We start from the raw sequence: 21,219 nt of genomic DNA, 5'->3' as shown, positions 1-21,219 counted from the left end.
CCTCCAGTCTTAGGTTCTTTCCTTCATCAGTTAGATGAAACCCAAGTGTCTTCTAGCAGGCCATTAAGTCTTAGCTTTTTTTGCCTCCCAGGTCCCTGCCCCCTGCCAGGGCACTCCTTCTAAAATGTTACTGGTTTTGTTTTGGTTTTGGTTTTGGTTTTAGAAACAGGGTCTTACTATATAGTTTTGGTGGTCCTGGAACTATGTAGACCAGGCTGGCCTCAAACTCACAGAGACTTAACTGCCTCTGCTTCCCAAGTGCTGAGACTAAAGGCGTGCACTATTCCGCCTGGCTCTAAAATGATACTCAAACCACATTGCTCCTGACTCCCAAATCCTCAAGTCTCCCACTGCTTCTAAAACAGCACGAACCATCAACAAGCTCTCATTGCTGTCTGGATTTGGAACTTTGTTGTCTTTCCATCCGTATTCCCTGCTCCTCTCTGCATTCTAGTCCAAGGGTTGACAATTACAGCCAGTAAGTCTATTTTGGCCAGCATGCATGGTTACATTTATCTTTTTGTTTTACTGTGGTGTCGGAAATGGAACCCAGGGCCTTGTGGCATGATATCCCGACTAACTCCACCCCCAGCCCACTTCTGCACTGTCTATGACTGAGACTGTGTTATAATGGAAGAGTTGCAACAGAGACCACATAGTCTGTAAGGACAAGAACATTTACTATTAAGCTCTGCAGAAAAGTGTGGTGTATGCCTGTAATCCCAGCACAAGGGGAGCAGGAGGATTGACACTTAAAAAAAAAAAAAAAAAGCCTGCAGTGCATAGCAAGACTGTTTCAAAACAGAAAGCAAAACATATGCATTAACTCTGTTTTAAGGGGGATGCTCCCTGAAAGGGACCTCCGCTTTCTACCTCCCTTTCTCTATTCATGTTGCCTCCATCTCTGAGAAATACTCATGCCAGCTTTTCTCAAAACTGAACACATTTTTAAGACCACCTTGAAGCCTTGCCTAACCACACAGCACCCAAATACAGCCCTGGCACCCTTCGTGTCTACCACCTTAGGATTCACACCACAGCCACCAGGTATTTCTGCCTCTATCCTGTAAATCACCATCACCTGCAGCACGATGCTTGTGAGGCCAGTGCATGCCTGTAATCCTAGCACTAGAAAGGGGAAGGCAGGAGATCTGGAGTTCAAGGTCAACCTTAACCACACAGAAAACTGGAAGCCAGCTTGGGATACATGAGACAGACATCTTAAAAAGAACACACCAACAACAGAGTCAGCTGAAGGCAGGTGAACCCCTAAAAGCTTGCATACTGGTTGAAACCAACAAGAAAAGGTCAGTATGGAGACACTCCAAAGGTTTACAAGCCTGTCTAGCGGCGCCAGCACATGACCTGACAGCTGAGCCCATGATAATGCAGAACAGGGTTCTCTCTCCAAGCTCTGCAGACATATGGGTAAGTATTTGTCAGAGATTGTCCTGCGTGTTACAAAATGTCTAACAGCATCTTTAGCCCTACCTAGGGATTCCAGTTAGCACCTCCCTATTGTGACAATCCAATGTCTCCTGAGGGGAGAACTGCCCTTGGCTGAGAACCACTCTTCTAGAGGTTTCCAAGCACAAGCCAACAGTGAGATGTTGATAATAAAACACAGATGACAGTCATTGTAGTTCAGTGTCCAGATGAAGAGAGAGATAAGAACCACTCGATTGGCCAGGCTGACTCACTCTTGGGAGATTATGCTCAACTCTGGATTTTAAAAGGACTTTGGAAAGCTGGAATTCCTTCAGTTAAAGGCAACCAAACTGATGAAAGGCTGGGGGGAAATGCCATCAGAAAGATATTAGAGTGTAGATGGCCAGCTTGTATAAAAACCAGGACAGGACCTTTAAGTATGTGAGGTTACCTCACAGAAGAACAGCTCTCAGGACAGAACTGGAGGCTGGAGTAGTACACAAAGGCAGACTTTAGTCCTGTACGAGTAAACACTTCTTAGCTATCAGAGCAGGCCAACAAATGGACTGGGCTGAGCTGCAAAACCCTGTGCTCTTGCCACTCGGAAATGTTCAAGCACAGACCAGAGAAGAGAGCCAGCGAGGCTGCAGAGACCACTCTACCCACTGGGAGGGAGGGCATGATGGTCTCGCTAAGGTATTTACAGCTCTGAGGTATTTATTTACTTATTCATTTATTTGCAGTACTAGTGCTCAATCCCTTGTGAGGGAGGCAGGCGTTTCACCCTAACTAAAGCCTTCGCACTGAGATTCTAAGGTTAAAAAAAGCAAATGTCATGAGTAAGCCATTTGTACAAGCTGTACGTAATTTCAAACCTTCATTGCATCAAAAAAAAAGGAAAATATTTCCTCAAGAAATTAAACCTATTTCTGCTTGGTGGTACCTGACATTAGTCCTCAGCACTGTAACTGACAGTAACCTGGATTTTTCAAATTAACTTGCAGTAGTCCCTGGATGATGCTTACCACTCACTACCTTTAAGCCATGTCATTTCTTTCATTCAAATGCACATCTACAATCTGTAAAGTGCTTTACAGTTTCTACGCTCTCCTGAAATGTACTACGTCACCCACAGTTCCTGAACATGAATGTGACGACCTTTAGCTAACCTGATCTCATTTGTGGTTTCTTGCCTGGATTATAAAAATTTCCCTTTACTATCCATTAAATACTCTCTAAATTAACAAAGCGTATTCCTACAGGCATCTCCAAAACAAATCACGTATAGCCAGTTCTATTATTACACACAAATCTAGTCACTTGACTATCAGAGAAGCCATGCTGTTACTTTCACAGTATAAACATGAATTCACTTTGGTGAAATTTCTACTTTATTTATGATTTGGAGAGGAACATCTGAGATATTACAATGCAGTATTCCTCAATTACAATGTGGCCATACAATCAAAAGCTCTAGAAAGCAGTCACAACAAAACAGGAAGCGGATGTGCTGTTGAGCGGCATGACTACAGAAGGCTCTTAGCCCAGGAGCTCCTTTAACCCCCAGTTAAAACTGCCAGCGCGCTGCAGAAGGAGCTGCCCCAAAGCCACACCGGGCCCTCATTTGCGGCTTTACTTACTTCTTTCCGTTTCGTTTCAGGACATTCCGACTGCAGAGTAAGAGTCGCACCTTCAATGTTTCTTGGCATGGGCGTGGAACCAGGGTTTATAGTCAAATGAATCTGATCTGGTGAGATAATGTGTTGTACGTAACCCTGGGACATTGCTTCCTGATCTATTAGGAAGCCCTCTTCACCTTCCACCAGAAAAGGCAAGTGTTCTCCACACTGTACATCGTCTTCATCATCCTCCAAAGTGCCAGGGTCCTGTTCTATGAGAACAGTGGTCCTATCATAAACAGTTCCAGATGAGGAAGGCACCAGTCCGTTGTCATCCACAAACCTGAGCATCTTGTCATGCGGGGTTAGGTCATCTTCCTCTCCCTTAAAGAAGATGATGTTGTCGTCTGGACTGTGTTCCCCCATGGTTCACTTGTGCTCAGCCCAATTGTGAGAAATGAAAAGGTAATGGCCTTTCTGCAACAGATAACACCAGAGTTAGAACCATAGCACAAGACTCACCTACATCCTTTTTTTTTTTTTTTTTTGGTTCTTTTTTTTTGGAGCTGGGGACCGAACCCAGGGCCTTGCACTTCCTAGGTAAGCGCTCTACCACTGAGCTAAATCCCCAGCCCCTGACTCACCTACATCCTAAAGTCATCCTTATGGTTCACTTTCCCTCAGTTTAACGAGCAAACCAAAGTGCTAACTGATCCCAGACCTTGGGAGGCATAGGCAGGCAGGCCTCTGTGAGTTCCAGGCCAACCAGGGTTAGTGGTAAGACTCTGTCTCAAAACAAAAAGACAGAGAGCAATCCAGGCCTAGGAATGGTGATGAATGACTTTAACCCTAGCACCTGAGAGGTAAAGTAAGCTGGATCTCTATGAGTTCCAGGTGAACCAGAGATACACAGTGAGAATCTCTCAATCTCTCTCTCTCTCTCTCTCTCTCTCTCTCTCTCTCTCTCTCTCTGTCTCTCTCTCTCTCTGTCTCTCTCTCTCCTCCTCATCTTCCTTGGAAATACTTAAAATCTGACACAATCAGTCACTGTTAAGGAAAAAGCAAATCCCCCTCCCCCGCCCCAAATTCAAAGTTGGTGTTCACAGGATCTTCTAAATGTGACTTACTGTCACATACTTTAAAGATGGCGTTAAGCTTTACTGGCAGGTACTATGCAGCTCATGAGGATAAAAGAGCAAACAGGTGGCTGCTTAAAGAAAAGTTGCTGTAAACCTTAAGTGAGGCACTCCCGTCCAAACGCCCTCCTCCCTCAATTGCACTGAGAGGCAGTACACAGCCTCACGTCGTTGATGGTGCAGAAACAACGCTTTGAACATAATCACCTACAAACCCTTCTTTTGCCCTTTACTGCTTGGGCAACCCATCTGTGCCTGTCATTCGACAGTGGGACCTATGGTTCCTGTTTCATACAGAAAGAGAAACTGCAGGTAAAGTACAATCCCGTCAGGCAGTAGAAAGAGGGTGGCTTCCTTCTAGAACACATGGGCTGCAGGGGACTAAACCTTAATAAGGAATAGCTAATGCAAATCACTTTAATTATTTATATCGTAAAACATGATATGGACCAGAGAGTATTCGTGTACAGAGTGACTAGGCTTTCTGCCCCGAAAGGCTGTCCCTAACATAAAGCATACTGACACGAGTCGGTCAGGAAATGTCAGCAAAATGAATGAAAGACATGAATGAAAGATAGTCTCTTTTTTGAAGATAGTCTCTTGAGGAAATTACCAAATTTGAAGCTTTCATGGTCTGGAATGGTGATTCTTCCTTCACCCGAAAACACACAGGTTCTACAAATGTGGGTTTGGCAGACACAAAAGGAGAATTTAAAATAACCAACACATCACTTGGTTCTCAACCTGGTTCTGCACTTTCTCTTCTGCTCGGAGTCAGCAAGTGAGCCGGAGTGACAAGAAGGTGAGGTAGTTACCAGACACAGATTAAGGGATCTAATCTGAGAGGAACCAGCCCTAACCTTTGCTTACGCAACCCCAGAAATACACGTTTCTCTGTATCTGAGAGGAGAGATAAGAGTCCCCCGGTGGGCTGCCCCGGCACCTTCGGCGGTAACGCAAAGACCAACTTTCCGTAACAAGACCAGGAGGTGTGAGGGTGGCCGAGGACTGCGAACCGAGCACCCCTGAGAGACTGGCAGGAAGACCCTGACCGGGAAAGCACCCCCAGTCCAGGGCTACATAGAAAAACCCCGAGGCAGTCGGGGGGCTACGAGCTGGGAGAAGAGGGGCAGGGTCCGGGTCTCCATGGAAACAGAGAAGGGGGGCTGGATACCCATCCCCATGGAAACGGAGGAGGGGTGGGGTCCCTCGGGTGACTGGAATGAAGTCTCAACCGGGAATGGCTTCGGCAGAGAGCTCAAGTCCCACGCCCCCCGGTTAGTCCCAGCCCCAGCCGAGTCCAGCTTCTGCTTTTACCTCCGCGGCTCCCGGCAACAGCGGCAGCGGCAGCTTCTCCCCTCCCCAGCGGCACCATGATTGCCCCCACCTGTCCCTAGCGTCACTTCCGCTTCCGCTTTCCGGAGGAAGGAGAGGCCGGCCGATCCCTGCGCCCGCTGCCGCTTGTGATTGGCTTTTGCTATCCAGGGGCTGAGACCGCTCCTCTAACCAGCAGGCTGTGGGCGGAGCGAGCAGGGTCAGGCGCTCTCGTGCTGCACTGGGAAGCTGACCGTAGGGAGCGGTGGTCTCGGGCGCGGGAGAATACGCGATGTCAGCCATGGAATTGAGGTGTTCTCAGCCCCAGCTGCGTGCACAGCTGCAGCAGGAAGGGTGCAGTTAGCCGCCGCCTTCCAGATGCGTAGACCAGCCCGCGGTGTCCCTTTTCTCACCCCACTGTACCCACGCACATAGTTCACCTGGCTGAGGACCCTGGGACGGAACGCTGAGCAGAGCGCTCCAGTCGTGTCTCGTTCTCACGCGCCCGCCGGAGCTAGCGGTTCCAACCTTAAGGAGGGATTTTTGCTCTGGGGGAGGTCAGCGCCACCTACTGGCCAGTCTCCTGTCAGCTCCTAATACTCATCCAACCACCCTCGAAACCACTAGCTGGTAGCAGTATTTGAAAGCCCAAGAAGAGATTTTCCTAGTGCTTCTACTATATTCGTTATACTTCTTATTTACCCCATGAACGACTTCTCTAGAACGTTAAGTTGGAGCAATGTCTTTATAGGCAAGATCAGGATTCAGGCCCAAACTGTTGTACCATTCCTTCTGAGTAAGTTTGACTAAGTGACTCTCACGCACCAGAATGTCACATGTCCCTTTGGTCCCAGTTCAGCTGCTCTGTTTTTAAGCCACAAAGGACTAGATGTCAGGAACTACCATCTTTTGAGAGAGGGGAATGGGGGAAGAGAAGACCAATGATTAAGACCACCTAACTGCGCAGACCTGAGAGTTCTTTCGAAACCAGAACCCAAATTGGGTGGCTAACAACCTCCTTTAAGTTCAGAGGAATCTAAGCCTCTGGCCTCTCCTAGCACATTCACACATGCATATAATGCTGCCGCCACTGCCGCCACTGCCACCACCACACACATACACATAACTAAGAAAAAGAGAACATAGTCACCACTGTTAAAAATACATTTATCATTAAAATATATTACATTATGAAAGGTGAGCTTATATACAGTTGGGAGGACTGGAGAGCCTACAAAATCCCACTTGTTTCACCAGAACCCCCTTTCTTCAGTGCTTTTAGGGGTGACTGAGAGGCCTTGGAGTTGAGTAGAAAGGTTACAGTTGCCCTATGCATGTACATGTCCTCAGCTTGGACAGTGGAAGCATCTGGGATGACTAAAGTTGTTTATCCAGGGACATCTAAGCAAAGTCCTGCTGTCTAAGCCATTTTCCCTTAAGGACTTCGGTTAGTCCAAGTGTCTGACCATGAGATGCTCAGTACAGAATATGGGGAACTCACTGACTGCATGTCCTGGAGGCAGGTTGAATAAGGCAAAGTACAGTTACTTAAAACTTTTTAAATAAAAATGAATAGAGATCTATTTGCGTTAAATAACTAAAATTGAACATGGAACGTCAGTTCTATTACGGTGGATTTCCCCCATGTCTTCATAAATCAGCACGGGTGTGCAAGACAACGGCATGGGTAAGGGACAGGTCTAGGTTCAAGAAACAGGTAGCTGCCATTCTTCCAGCTGGCCTCAGGCCATCCTAAGGCAGGTCGTGAGCTGAAACATGTGGGGCTGACAGTTGTGGCTGCCTTGAGGAAAACAGGAGGAGTACTGAGGCTCAGAGTGGATTGCAGAGAAAGTGGTGAATAAACTCTTGGGCCTTCTTCTTCTCTGCCATGTCAAGTTTTCGGTGACCAGCTGGGCTTCGGAGCAATAAGCTGCCAAATATGCTAGCTGTGCATGAGAGAAACAGAAAATACCATTGAGCAACTAGGACACCAGGGTGGCTGGAAGAGAGAACAGACTACCTCAAGCATTCTTTTTTTTTTTTTTTTAATTTATTTATTTAATTATTTCCTGTATGTGAGTACACTGTTGCTGTCTTCAGACACACCAGAAGAGGGCATCTGATCCCATTACAGATGGTTGTGAGCCACCATGTGGTTGCTGGGAATTGAACTCAGGACCTCTGGAAGAGCAGTCAGTGCTCTTAACCTCTGAGCCATCTCTCCAGCCCAAGCATTCTTTTTTTAAAGGCAGGACCTGGCTACCTCAAACTCAGAAGCTCCATCTGCCTCTTCCTCCTGAGACCTGGGATTAAAGGCATGCACCATGGCTATGCCCACGTATTTTCTTTTTGAAACACAAACAGCTGGGTGCAGTGGCACACATCTGTATTCCTACCACTCTTCAGTTTCAAGCCAGGCCGAGCTAGAGAGTGGGAGGCTGCCTCAAAAAATAAATAAGGGCTGGGGAGACGACTCATCGGGTAAAGTGCTTACCATGCAAACATGACAGAAAGCCTGAGTGCAGATCCCTAGCACCCACTTGAATGCCCGCATGCTGGCATATACTAGTAATCCTAGTTGATATGGAGGAAGAGAGAGGTGGAGCCCAGGGCCTTGCCAGCCAGCCAGTCTGACTAAAACAAGGAACTAATACAGGGCCTTGCACATGTTAGGTAAGTGTTCGACCACTAAGTCATACCCTCCAGCCCCCAAACAAATTATTTGCCTATAAACTTTGCCCCAAAACAAGACATGATGGGACATATGCAGCACTCAGGAGACCAAGGCAAGAGGAGCTTGGGTCTAGCTTCAGCAACATACCTTGACCACTTTTTAAAAAGTTAAAAAAGAAAAAAAAAAAAAGCTTCCTTAAAGTTTCTGTACAGATGCTTGTCCGACACTTGGCCACTTACCTAAAATATTCTCATCCAAATGATTTTTTGCTGAATTTTTCAGCAGTTCTTGCAAAAACGCCATCAAGTAGCTGAAGACATTTTTGTGGAAGGTGGGGAGAGTGGAAATGACCTGAAAGAGGGAGAAGGCGGGGTTGGTGGCTTCGTTCCCTCAGGTACTTGACAGGGTACCCGTGTATTCCAGGAACTGAGAACATGTCTTATGAACGTAAGACTGCACACAGGGCTGACCACTCGCCACTCAGCGTAAGTATCCAAGCGGAACAAAGGTCAGTGCTACATGAATTTAGAAGTCACACTTCTAAAACTAAAGACCTCAGACTTCAGGGAGTTAAGATGTTTTAGTTGGGTCTTGAATATAAGAGAAAACTAGACTTGTAGCAGCGAGGATTAGGCTACTGGAGGCAAGGAAGGCAAGAGAAAGCAAAATGTTAAGTAGGAAGGACACAAGTCGCCAAGGTGGGCAGGAACATATAGCTCACAGGCTTGCTTGGCTGTCCAGGCTGGAGTCCAGTGACTAGCCCACACGGCTGCACAACAGAATCAGCTGGGGAGCTGGGGCTGGGAAAAGGTAGGTTCCAGAAGATAGACACTCAGATGCCGGAACCCGTGCTGTTGGCAACTGTGTGTGCTACATGATCCTATCAAACATGGAACTGGGTGGGTGATAAACACTGGTGATCCCAGGACTTGGGAGGCTGAGGCAGAAGGACAGTGAACTGGAGATTGGTCTGGGCCACACTGAGTTCCAGGTCAGACTGAGTCACAGGGAAAGGCCTGGACTCAGAGAAAAGAGAAATAGAGAAAAGAAAAGGAAGAAAGGAAGAAAGGGAAAAGAGTCATTAAGCAGCAGTGAGAAAGAGGTAAGTATGGTTTTGTCCCACAGGATGACACTTCTAAATTCACAGTCTAATTGTAGCGAGCAACATGGATGGAGAGGGAGCAAGAGCACAGGGCACTGCCCCACGTAAACAGAGCAATGATGGGAGGGAACGGAGAAGAAATGGATCAATGGGACTAGGCACGTGGGAGGCAAGGAAGGGAGGAATCAGAAATGACTCAGGTTTTGGGGTTGAGTCACTGGAACTAAGAGTGATGCTATTAAAAGCAAAAGGGACATGAGAGGAAGAGCAGGTTTGAGAAGGAATGATGCTAGTCTTCCAAGTCACTGCACGAGAGAGGCTGTCACACTTTGTTCCGCTGGGTTTCGTGTGCCCAGGACAGGCTGGTGTGCATGCGGAAGCTCAGTGCTTCCCCTCACCTGTTTGCTCGCTGTGTGACTGCCAGAACACTCCAAGCAGCTGTGGTAGGCGCTGTAGCAGATGACGGGCTCCGGCAGGCTCTCTAGGAAAAGCAGCAAGGCTTCGGCTACAGAGTGGTTGTTAGCGCCTTTGGCCCAATGTTAAGAAACAGGTGACAGTGTTGCCCGTGGGGAGGAGAAGGCCCAGGGACAAGCATGTGCCAGCCGTGATGCCTGCTCAGTCAGGTTCTACTCAGAGATAGGATGCCAGCCCATGTCTCAAAGGGACACGCTATTTGTCAGGTGACCCTGGCTCTCCTGAGCTCCTGCTACACTGACTGCTTTGTAATGTCTGGACAGGTGCTGAGTGAGTAGAACCTGTTAGCCAGGCTACAATATCGGACCCTGGGCTTTGAGATAGTCTTCTCTCTTTTAAAAACTCTCATATTCCCACATGCACATATACATTTCTGAAGGATACAGAGGTGATCGATCATTCCAGTATCTAAACAGTCCCTTATGTGCTCAAACTCTGGCCTCAGGCCTGGCTGCTGAAACAGATCTTCCTGCAAAGGGGAGAAAGACATAAAACAATAATTTTCTCAGAAAACTGGCAGTGATTTCTTGAGTCACCCATATCAAAATGCAGCTGTGTAGTGAGACTTCTGAATCACTACAGTGGACAATGTCACTGCGGCTGGAATTACCATAGGCCATTAGGCATGTGCTACAAGGCTATGGGTAGGCCACATCACACAAAACAAGACCCAGTATAAGAGAAAACTCACGCAGAGCTGTGACCTAAGTGTTATACATGCCATGTATAAGGCGGAAAAGCTACTTTAATCCTTAGCCAAAATAAACAACGAAATGAGATGGGAGGGCTAAAAAGATCCCTCAATACATGCAAATAAAAATATGTCCGTAAATGTCATTTTCATTAGCCTCAAGATACATTGGATTCATTCGTTTCATAAAGCAACAGAACACCACAACGTAACTGTTTGTTTAATGGACTAGTGCTCAGGTGCCTGTAAGCCAGAAGAAGGCCTCAGATCCCATCATAGATGGTCATCAGCCACCATGTGGGTGCTGGGAATTGAACTCAGGACCTCTGGTAGAGCAGCCAGTGCTCTTAATTGCTGAGCCATCTCTCCAGTCCCAATGTAACTATTAATAACAACAATAATATTACATGTATTGCTCACAAGTTACATTTGAAAGATCCACACAGAAGACAGATTTCTTATGAAGTGAAGTCTGGGGCCTAGGAATGTAACTCATTGGTACATTCTCTCAGTAGAGAGCTGAGGCCCAGGGTTCCAACAATATTAGGGTTAAAATAATCATAATCATACACATACAAGATATGTTTAAAAGTTCAGTTTTTAAAAAATAAAGAGGGGTTGGGGATTTAGCTCAGTGGTAGAGCGCTTGCCTAGGAAGCGCAAGGCCCTGGGTTCGGTCCCCAGCTCCGAAAAAAAAAAAAAGAAAAAAAAAAAAAAATAAAGAATTAGGGCTGGAGAGATGGCTCAGTGGTTAGAGCACTGACTGTTCTCCCAGAGGTCCTGAGGTCAAATCCCAGCAACCACATGGCGGCTCACAACCATCTGTAATGGGATCTGATGTCCTCTTCTCGTGTGTCTAAAGACAGTGACTGTGTACTCATATAAATAAAGTAGATTTTTAAAAAAGAACTAATTAATCCCTCCACTATTGTGTATTAATAGCCTTTCAGGGTATCTGTTTCCTCCAAAGGATGCTACAAGAGTTAAGTGAAGCAACTGGATAAACAGAACACAGTTTGAGATGCTGCAACATCAGCAGGGGTTGTGGATAGAGCAGACTTGGACATGTGAAAAGGCCCAGACACAATGGTACACACCTACAGTCCTAGTACATGGGAGGCTGAGGCAAGAGGATCATGAGTTCAAAGCTTGTCTTGGGCTAGTGACTTTGCCATTAGCCTGTACTACATAGTGAACTACTATCTCAAAAAAAATAAATAATTGGGAAATAAAGCTCCGTTGTTAGAGCACTTGCTTAGCATACATAAAGCTGAGTTCAATTCCCAGCACCACATAAACCAAGTGAGGGGGTGCGCAGCTATTACCTCAACCCTTGGGAAGTAGAGGTGAGAGACTCGGAAGTTCAGTCATTCTCAGCTACATAGCAAGTTCAAGGCCTGACTGTGCTATAATACTAGACTCTACCTAGAAAAATTGCAATTAAATGGAGAACAGAATATCCTAAGAATGTATGTTGCTGGGCTGGAAGTATAGCTTAGTAGAGAGCTTTTGCCTAACATGCATGAAGCCCAAGTTCGATCCTCAGTACTGGAGGGTAGGGAAAAGGAGCCGGGGTTGGGGAGGGGGAATGAGCAGAGAAAGAGAGGGAAAGGGAGAAGAGGAAGGGGAGAGGAAAGGGGAGAGAAAGAAAGTATGAATATATTCTGCTGCAAGATTAAAATATCTAAAAACATGGCCTTGAGGGGGCTGGAGAGGTGGCTCAGCAGTCAAGAGCACTGACTTGAGTTCAATTCCCAGTAACCATATGGTAGACCACAACCACCTGTAATGGGATCCAATGCTGTCTTCTGCTGTGTCTGAAGACAGCTACAGTGTACTCATATACATAAAAGAAATAAATAAATAAATCTTAAAACAACAACCACAACAAACCATGACTTTGAGATCAGAGGCAAGAGTTTTTGCCTTTACCAGCCTGCCTGTGTGCCTACTGTGTGACGTCCTGTGTCTGGGTACCTGTCACTGTCAGCCCAACTAATTGCCTGTGCGCTGCTAAAGCAATATATCTTAATTGTCTGTGATTCCCTGCATTCTCCCCAACCTGCTAGCTTCCTATGACCCTTTTGGAGGCTCCTGCTTTGAAGACTGAAGCTCACAAACCTGTAGCCAAGTCAGTCAAACTGACCAACTAATCCCAGCCCAGGAAGCCTGCCTAAAATCTCTCTAGAAATCAGCCCTCCAGATTCATGATCTGGGGTTCCGTCTGTCATCTGCCTGAATTGTCAACAATCTAGCCCCTCCCATTCTCAGAAGCAGGTGAGAGTTCCTGCAAGACTTCAAAATGACCTCCCAGGGGGCATTCAGAAGTCCTTCTCTGGGGGACCAAGGAGAGGCTTGGGAAGAAGCACAGTGCTGGGAATCCCCAATGGGGATTACAGTCCAGTGTCAAACAGGCACTGGAACCCCCTGGGGGCAGAAAAATGATCCACAGGTTTCCACACACAGAAACATTCTAGGTCTTTCTCAAGGCAGCTTGGCCTCAGTCAGGTCTGACTGGCTTAAGCCCCACCTACCTGCTGGACAGCATTTCTATATAGGTAATCGACCATCATCCAGAGTTCTTTGGGGATTTCCATGGGTTTCTCCAACTGGCTTCTGTCATCTGCAGTCTGCACTGTCATCAAGGTCTCCAAAGAAAGAAAAAGTATGACAAATCGTGATGAGGTGGCACTTCTACCAGGCTGGCCTCAGGAAGTGAAGGATGAGAACAGCAAACAACAGGGAAGGACAATGCCTCAATCCACTAACTGGACATTCCAGAGGCCAAAAAAAGAAAAAAAAAAAAAAAAGGAGGTACACCTGGGTGACAAGAAGGGAATTTTTAAAGATGGGAGAGAGGTGGCAAGTAGTTTCCATGAAAAGGGTTGTATATGTCCTAACTTAGTAGAAAAAAAAAAGTTCTATTTCCCAGCATTCCACTGTGACACCCAGAGAGGCTGTGTGACCCAGTGAGGAAGGGCACATACTTGCGAGCCCAAAACTGTAAGCTCCAGGCCTGCTGCCACTCAGCATGTGACCTGTGACATTTCAGTTTCCTTGACTGGGCTCCTGTTTTCATCTACATTAAATGACAGAGACTAGTTCAAGAGTCCCTAACTGAAAATATGCACTCAAAGGGAAAAGTGCACAAATTGCCAAGCTTGTTCTGTGTGTCAGGATGGTCTCTGTAGGAGCCTTGTGTGTCTGAGCAAACTTACTGCCAGACTGTCATTATTTATTGGACTGGTTGGTGTGTGTGTGTATGCTGTGTGCATGGATGTACTTGTGCATGTGGTGGCCAGAGGACAACTGAGTGTCTTCCTCAGTTGTTTTCCACTTACTCTTTGAGACATGGGTCTCTCACTGAATCTGAGTCTTTCCCATTTGTCTAAAACCTGTCTCCGACCTCAAAGGTGGGAGCACAGGCACGTATCTTTTATGTGGGTTCTGGGGAACTGAACTCAAGACCTCATGGTTGCATGGCGAGCACTTTATCAACTGAGCTGTCTCTCAGCTCCATTTTTTTTTTTTTTTCCGGAGCTGGGGACCGAACCCAGGGCCTTGCGCTTCCTAGGTAAGCGCTCTACCACTGAGCTAAATCCCCAACCCCTCAGCTCCATTTTTTAAAATGGAAACTTTCACTAGAAACTGAGGATCACAGCTAAGTTTCTCTGCTGCACAGCTTGCTGGATACTGAATGTTTAGGCAACGTCTCCTCCACCCCACCCAGATTACCATGTCCAATCTTAATCACCAATGTGACAGTTTCTGGTAGGGGGGCCTTTGGGAGGTGGCTGGTCGTGAGGGCTGTGTGGTCACAAATGGGATTCATGTGCAGTAAGAAACCAAGAGTCTCCTACTCTTGCCACAGGAGGACACTGAAACAGTCATGTGTGAACGAAGAAGGTGCGTCATCAGGGATCGTTATCATAGACTTCAGCCACCCGAGTTGTGAAAGCTAAGCTTCTGTTCTCTATAAAGCACCAGCTTATGGAGTTTTGTTTCCATCACTTGCATGCATGTATGCATGCCCGGGTATGAAACAGACTGGAAAGCGTGACCATCTCCCACGGCTGTCCACAGCAGGAGGTGGAGTCTCTCTACGCTGGAATCTGGGCTGGCTTCACAACTTGCTCCAAAGCACACGGTAAGGCAGAATTGGTATTGTGTGGGCTGTTAGCCAAGCCATGTAATAACTTAGCTTTTCTCTCTTGCTCTTGCCTCTAGCTGTAGAAGCTTGCCCTCACTTCTGGAAGACATGTGCAGAAGACAGAGGGCAGCTAACACTGATGCAGGCAAGAGAGACTACCTTCACCCTGCTGGCCACCACTGCTGCTGCTTCATTACATCAGCACAAAGAAGTCTAAGCAGGCCAGCAAGAAAACAAGAGTGATGAGAAGCAGCTCACTGTCCTTCTGAGGGTGGCTTGTTGCATTGATACTAAGCAAGTTCAAGGAAGCTGCGAAACGCTTGTGTCCAGGAAAGTAGGGATAGAAATGAGGTGTGTGAGCCACGTTCCCAGTACTGGGGGTTTCCTTGAGGCCTGCTACTTACCAGCTCGTTAACAATTTTCAGTGGTAGATCCAAGATGGGCTCTCTCATGTAGCACAATGTATGGATGGGAGACCCGAAACAGCTGGGCAGGTAGTTCCCGGTCACGGACAAAAAGTAATCCTTTCCCCGATGCAAGTGTAAAACCAGAATGTCTTCAATGGTGTCCTTGCCTGAGTTGAGTTTTGTGGCGGTAGCCTTATTTACAAAGAGCTCCAGTTCAATCTCGACATGAGAATCTGCAGGAAGAGTTTAAAAGTAAAGTCAGCTAGGGAGCAGTCAAGAGAAAGGAGGAAAGGCAGGAGGGCAGAGAGTGAGACAGAAAGGGTTGAAAAAGGAGACAGAAGATCACCCAACAAGGACCCGTGTGCTTGGCACTGGAGAAGCACAAAATGTGAACAGTGTAGCCCAGAAATGTGAAGATAACACATGCCCACGGGGCAGACAAACCGTCAAGAAGCCCACGTACTAAGTAGCATGGCTTCAACCAGGAATAGTCGTCCAGTAAGGAGGCATGAATCAGAGGACCGGCCCTGGGCCAGGCAAGATGAGAATACCCCCGGGCACAGATCCAGGGAAGCTATCGCCTGGGAACTAGCCAGGAAACACCCTAATCCTGCTGCCACACGATGGAGATGCTGCCATTTCTAGATGACTGCCCATCACTTCTCCCTGTCCACAGGGTAGATAACTGGGCACCGATGACAGAAGACCAGCAATAGAGATGACTCCTAAAGTAGCAGCGTCTGACATTCGATTACGGAGCACGCAAGCGACTAAGCCATTTTTAACACTGAGCGCATGCTTCTTAGCACTTTTTAGTTTATATATGGGTGAGTTCAGTTATAGGGATTGGATAGGATTGGTGTGTGTGTGTGTGTGTGTGTGTCTGTGTCTGTGTGCTCGTGTGTGTGTGTGTGTGTGTGTGTGTGTGTGTGTGTGTGTGTGTGTGTGTGATTTCAGAGCCATCAGAGGCAAGTAGATCTCTGTGGGGCCACCCTGGGCGACACAGTGAGTTCCAGGATAGCCAGGGCTACATAATAGAGAGGCCCTGTCTCAAAAAAAAAAAAACAAAAAACAAAAAAAAAACAAAAGTCTTAGGCAAAGAATGAAGCATTCAGAAGCAAACAGCTTATGTAGGAAAATGAAAAGGACAGGCAGGGCTTTGAGAAAGCAGAGTCTAGGAAGAGACGGGTTACCTGGCAGGAGGAAGCCCCTGCTGGGTTTGGCCGTCAGCCACTGCTTACAGTAGGTCTCCTCATCAGGCTTGTTGATGAATTCAAACTCACAGGGCACTTGGCCATTATGAATCGTGAAGGTTGCGGTTTGCAACTGCATGTACTTCACATTTTCAAAACAGAACTGAGAACAAATGAGGACCGGTCAGAACCAGTGTTCTCTACTCGAGCTGCACCCACCCTGACCAGGAATAACTATTTGGAAATAAGACCACCTCTTTGAAGTGTATTTAGCTGAGAGGGCACAATGGCCAATGAAGACCAGCAACTATGCAGGCTCAAGCCCAAGTTTGCTTTTATAAGTAAACTTCCTGAAGCAAACCAAGTCTCCATTTTCTACATCCATTCTCCAACTGCCCCATGACCTGAACATCCAGCTCACTCTGCCCAGGAGCTGCACATCCACAGCGTGAACTGTTTTCCTGTGAACCTGAGACGGTCTCAGTATGTAGCCCTGGCTGGCCTGGAACCTCTGGAAGTCATTAAAGACCAGGCTAGCCCAAATTCAGAGATCCACTCACTCTGCCTCCCAAGTTCTAGGAATAAAGGCCATGCTACCCCATCCTGAGTTCTAGGGCTTGAACGCAGGTCCTACCAACTGGGTCAACCCCCAACCCCTGATGTTAATACTCCTAGCAGGTCCGGGTCTTTCCTACCTCCCGCTTGGAGAGTGTCACAGAAGGAATGTTGGCATTTTCCATTTTATCCAGGGAGCGTACGATTTCCTCCAGGGTCTTCCGGTAGAGTTCTTCATTGACAACCCTCACCTGGGAGGGAAACATCGGAGACTGAGTGTGGAGCCTTCTGTCCATTCTTCTTTCTCAGTGTTGAGTGTGCTTGGGAAATCAGAAACCAAAACTAACAGCATTTCAGAAGTGAAAGTTAAGTAAATTTAGTTTATAACCCAGTGACAGAATCAGAAAGATCCAGTTATGGCAAGGCTGCCTGCCCTCTAGCCAGCAGGAGGAGCCTGGAGCATCCTGGTGGTGCCTCCTGTTAGGTCTTAGGTCTTAGCCAAAAGACGCTGGGTTTCTATCTTGGTCCTGCTTGTTCCCACGCCCCAAAGGCCAACAGTGGGGTTTTCCCCTAAGGGTTTTGATAAAAAGATGTATTTCTTAGCTCTTCTAACCCAAGCTCATCAGCAAGAAGGAGGAGTGTCAGGCTCTCCCTTCCATATTTTAATTATAAGTACCTTTCATTTTCAACAGCAAAATGATTGCAACACTACTTAGCCCTCCCCCCACCCCCGCTCCTCCTACTTCAGAGACGGCATGTAGACAAGGCTGGCCTCCAATGCACAGCTTAACAGCCAGAGCCACCACACCCAGTCTTAGGCTCTTCTCTAACTTCAGATCTACCCATATCTACCTAATACCTCGAAGAACGAATGAGGAGGTGGCACAAAGCAACACAAAGCCACTGGTGCTCACTCTCTTTTGCTCATTGAATTAACTAAAAAGATTGAAAAGCTATTTGGCAAGTTATGGAAAAGTAAGCTCACATGCAGTTGGTGGAAGCATGAGAGGGGAGTGGGGAGACAGCTCAGAGGACCTGGTTCTCCCCCACATGATGCCTAACGATCACCCGGAACTCTATTTCCAGGGCATTCATGCCCTCACCTGGTCTCTGGGAGCACTAACCATGCAGGCAGTACACACAAATGCATGCAGGGAAAACTCAAAAATTAAAAATAAATCTTGCCTGGTGTGCTGGTATATACTTTTAATCCAAATCTCTGAGTTTGAGGCTAGCCTGGACTACATAGTGAGCCCCTGCCACCAAAGAGTTAATTAAACCTTTCTTTTAAAACTAGTGAGAGCCTGCTGTGGTGGCGCACACTGGTAGGATTTGCTGAAGGAGGCAGAGGCAGGAGGATCACGAGTTCGAGGCCAGCCTGGGCTTCACATTTTTGGGGTTGGGGATTTAGCTCAGCGGTAGAGCACTTGCCTAGCAACCACAAGGCCCTGGGTTCGGTCCCCAGCTCCTAAAAAAAGAAAAAAAAAAAACAAAAACAAAAACAAAAAAAAAACTAGTGAGAGCTGTTGGGAGTAGACAGTAATAAACGAATAGGCACTAACTGTTAGGTCTCAGGTAGTCCATAGATCTAGAAATGAGCTCAAGCTGTGACTACAGGAGGGTTTCCTGTGGTGAGATAAAAGCATTCCTTAGGACTGTGTGAAATCAGTTTCCTTCTCCTAAAAGGAGTCATTTCCCCTTATCTCTGGCAGAAGGGACACATGGCTACCTGCAGTGCCTATCAGAATATCAAGGCCCAGCCTGGCATCCAGGCACCTTCAGTGTCTGTCATAAGTGCCTGTTACACATTTCAAAGTCCACAACAGTCTGTTGGCCTGTCCCTCCCCACAGCTACTCATGCATAGCACTGTCTGCTCCCCTGGGTCTGCCCACCTCTCTTCCTTCCCTCACTCTCTAGCTCTCGCCCTCTTGTGTGCTCTGTCCTCTCTCCCTTTCTATCTCATGTCTCCACTGTGCTCCCCCTCTCCCTTACCAGGCCATGCTCAGTTTTCTCTCTGGACTCTGAGTACTCCAGATGCCTCTGGATATGCCTCTCTTGTTCTCAATAAAGAATGGTGCACACCTTTGATCTCAGCGCTTAGGAGGCAGAGGCAGACAGGTTTCTGAGGCCAGCGTGGTCTACAGAGTGAACTCCACAACAGCCAGGGCTACACACAGAGACACCCTGCCTTGAAAAACAAATCAAATCCAATCAACCGTGCCCCCCAATAATAAAGCACTCTTGTAAGCAGTTTCTTTACTATGTCCCTTCACATATATTTACTGCACTCCCTTGGGTTTTTTTTGTTTGCTTGTTTGTTTTTTGTGTTTTTTTTTTTTCTTTTCTTTTTTTCGGAGCTGGGGACCAAACCCAGGGCCTTGCACTTGCTAGGCAAGCGCTCTACCACTGAGCTAAATTCCCAACCCCCACTCCCTCGTTTTTAAAAAAGATTTATTTATTTCATGTATGTGAGTACACTGTCGCTGTCTTTAGACACACCAGAAGAGGGCACTGGATGCCATTACAGATGGTTGTGAGCCACTATGTGGTTGCTGGGAATTGAACTCAGGACCTCTGAAAGAACAGCCAGTGCTCTTAACTGCTGAGCCATCTCTCCAGCCCCTGCACTTCCTCTTAAATGCTAATAAAAAAATTTTTTTAAATACATAGTCTTGCTATGTTTCCCAAACTGTTCTCAAACTCTGGGCTCAATCAATCCTGTCACAGGCCTCTGAATAGCTCAAACTACATGTACTACCATCCTGCTAAAATATACTTCCCCTTGAACCACGGATGCCACCACTGAGAATCTGTCTACATAAATACAGACATAAAAATACTCGTGAGGGATGGTCACTATAGCACCACATGTAAGGCAACTATTCTGGAAGCAAAGCAATACATTATAACTCATCCCTACCACAGCAAAGTTCTCACTCATAAGGAAGAGGCCTGTAAGATGGCTCAGGACATACCGGGGCCTACCTCCAAGCCATCTGTCCTGAGTTTGATCCCTGGGATACACAGGACAGATTCCCAGAAGTCCTTGCCCTTCCCCTGAGCACTGGCGGATGCACGCGTATGCACACACACACAATAAATAAACATGAAATACAAAATAATGAGGAAGAAACTGCGTAAGTTCCTAAAACATAACCTTCTGTGTGGTGGGCGTAGGGGAGGGCACAGTCTTGAGAGCTCCCTATGTAGCCAAGGATGGCCTTGAACTCCTGTTCTTCCTACCTCTGCCTCCTGATCCTGGGGTTCCAAGTATGGGCTACCATACCTGCTTTGTGTAGTTCTGGAAATTGAATCCAGCACCTCATGCAAGCTAGGCACGCACTGTACCAATTGAGCATACTCTCCAGCCCTAAAACATTTTCGATGCAGGGAAAAGATGTCCTCAACACATGTATAATGTGAGTCCTTTTACTAAGGAAATAAAAAGTAAATATATGTGTGTCGTACATAGAATACTGACACACTCAGCTGCAAATGTATAAACAGAGTCCAGAGGCGAAAGGGAACGTCCATGTATGTGGAAATATCAGAGGTATATCAAAGCAAGTAGTAATTAACTTTACACTTAAATTTTATGTTTTGAAAAATGTATTTATTTTTATTTTATGTATGTCTCTATGATGAGGCTGTAGACATTTTCTTAATTAGTGATTGATGGGGTAGGGGACAGCCCATTAGAGGTAGGGACACACCCCTGGTGGTCCTGGCTGTTGTGTAAAGAAAGCAGGCTGAGGGGTTGGGGATTTAGCTCAGTGGTAGAGCGCTTGCCTAGGAAGCGCAAGGCCCTGGGTTCGGTCCCCAGCTCCGAAAAAAAGAAAAAAGAAAAAAAAAAAGAAAGCAGGCTGAGCAAGTCGAGAGAAGCTTCTCCACAACCTTTGTATCAGCTCCTGCCTCCAGATTCCTACCCGATTTGAGTTCCTGTCCTAACGTCCTTCTCTGACCAACTGTGATATAAACTAAATAAACCTTTTTCTCCCCAGGTTGCTTTGGTCATGTTTACTCACAGCAAGAGTAACCCTGACTAAGATGGCATTTTGCCTCCATGTACGTCTGTGTACCGCAGATATGCAATTCCTGCAGAGGCCACTGGATCCCCTGAAGCTGGAGTTATGGGTGGTTGAGGAGGCCAACATGATAAGAACCAAATTTAGATCCTCTGGAAAAGCAGCGAGGGCTTTTAATATCCGAGCCATCCCTCCAGGACATTAAACAATTCCTAAAAAGAGCTTCCTCATATTCAAGACTAAGAGAAATTGATCAGAAAGACAAAAGGCAGCCCTGGTATAAAAACCAGCTGCCCACCTACCCCAATCTCAAACACTGAGCTGACGGGCTTGTGGTCACTGGTCTTCAAGGACATGTGGCTCTGGTAACTCAGCTGACTGATGTTCTTTCCCCTCCACAGGACTCGGTCACACCAGGCAGGCGCGCGACACTTCTCACTGAAAGACAAA

General features: G+C 46.8%; 2 protein-coding genes across 5 annotated transcripts in view; both read right to left on the bottom strand.

Moving 5' to 3' along the window:
- Positions 1-5,615, bottom strand: part of Mtf1 (metal-regulatory transcription factor 1) — a 44,787-nt gene extending 39,172 nt beyond the window's left edge. Inside the window, exons 1-2 of one of the 4 annotated variants that reach the window (XM_006238884.5) lie at positions 5,501-5,615; positions 3,069-3,524 (exon numbers count right to left, since the gene is read on the bottom strand). In XM_006238884.5, the coding sequence (XP_006238946.1) occupies positions 3,069-3,473 (405 nt within the window). In that variant the 5' untranslated portion in view covers positions 3,474-3,524; positions 5,501-5,615. Of the gene's footprint in view, positions 1-3,068; positions 3,525-4,796; positions 5,452-5,500 lie in introns of those variants that run through there. The other 3 variants (NM_001108677.1, XM_063288017.1, XM_063288016.1) reach the window with 3 other exon arrangements.
- A 1,030-nt stretch (positions 5,616-6,645) lies between these two features.
- Inpp5b (inositol polyphosphate-5-phosphatase B) overlaps positions 6,646-21,219 on the bottom strand; it is a 64,540-nt gene continuing 49,966 nt past the window's right edge. The window contains exons 16-24 of the mRNA NM_001100755.1: positions 21,072-21,207; positions 16,884-16,994; positions 16,189-16,351; positions 14,993-15,228; positions 12,973-13,086; positions 10,132-10,216; positions 9,672-9,799; positions 8,411-8,522; positions 6,646-7,443 (exon numbers count right to left, since the gene is read on the bottom strand). Coding sequence (NP_001094225.1) covers positions 7,328-7,443; positions 8,411-8,522; positions 9,672-9,799; positions 10,132-10,216; positions 12,973-13,086; positions 14,993-15,228; positions 16,189-16,351; positions 16,884-16,994; positions 21,072-21,207 — 1,201 coding nt within the window. The 3' untranslated portion in view covers positions 6,646-7,327. The remainder of the gene's footprint in view (positions 7,444-8,410; positions 8,523-9,671; positions 9,800-10,131; positions 10,217-12,972; positions 13,087-14,992; positions 15,229-16,188; positions 16,352-16,883; positions 16,995-21,071; positions 21,208-21,219) is intronic.

The sequence above is a fragment of the Rattus norvegicus genome, chromosome 5 (genome assembly GCF_036323735.1).
Source record: "Rattus norvegicus strain BN/NHsdMcwi chromosome 5, GRCr8, whole genome shotgun sequence".
Lineage (NCBI taxonomy): Eukaryota > Metazoa > Chordata > Mammalia > Rodentia > Muridae > Rattus > Rattus norvegicus.
Note: the sequence above shows the minus strand (reverse complement) of the source record. Positions and strands in the feature narration are given on the sequence as shown.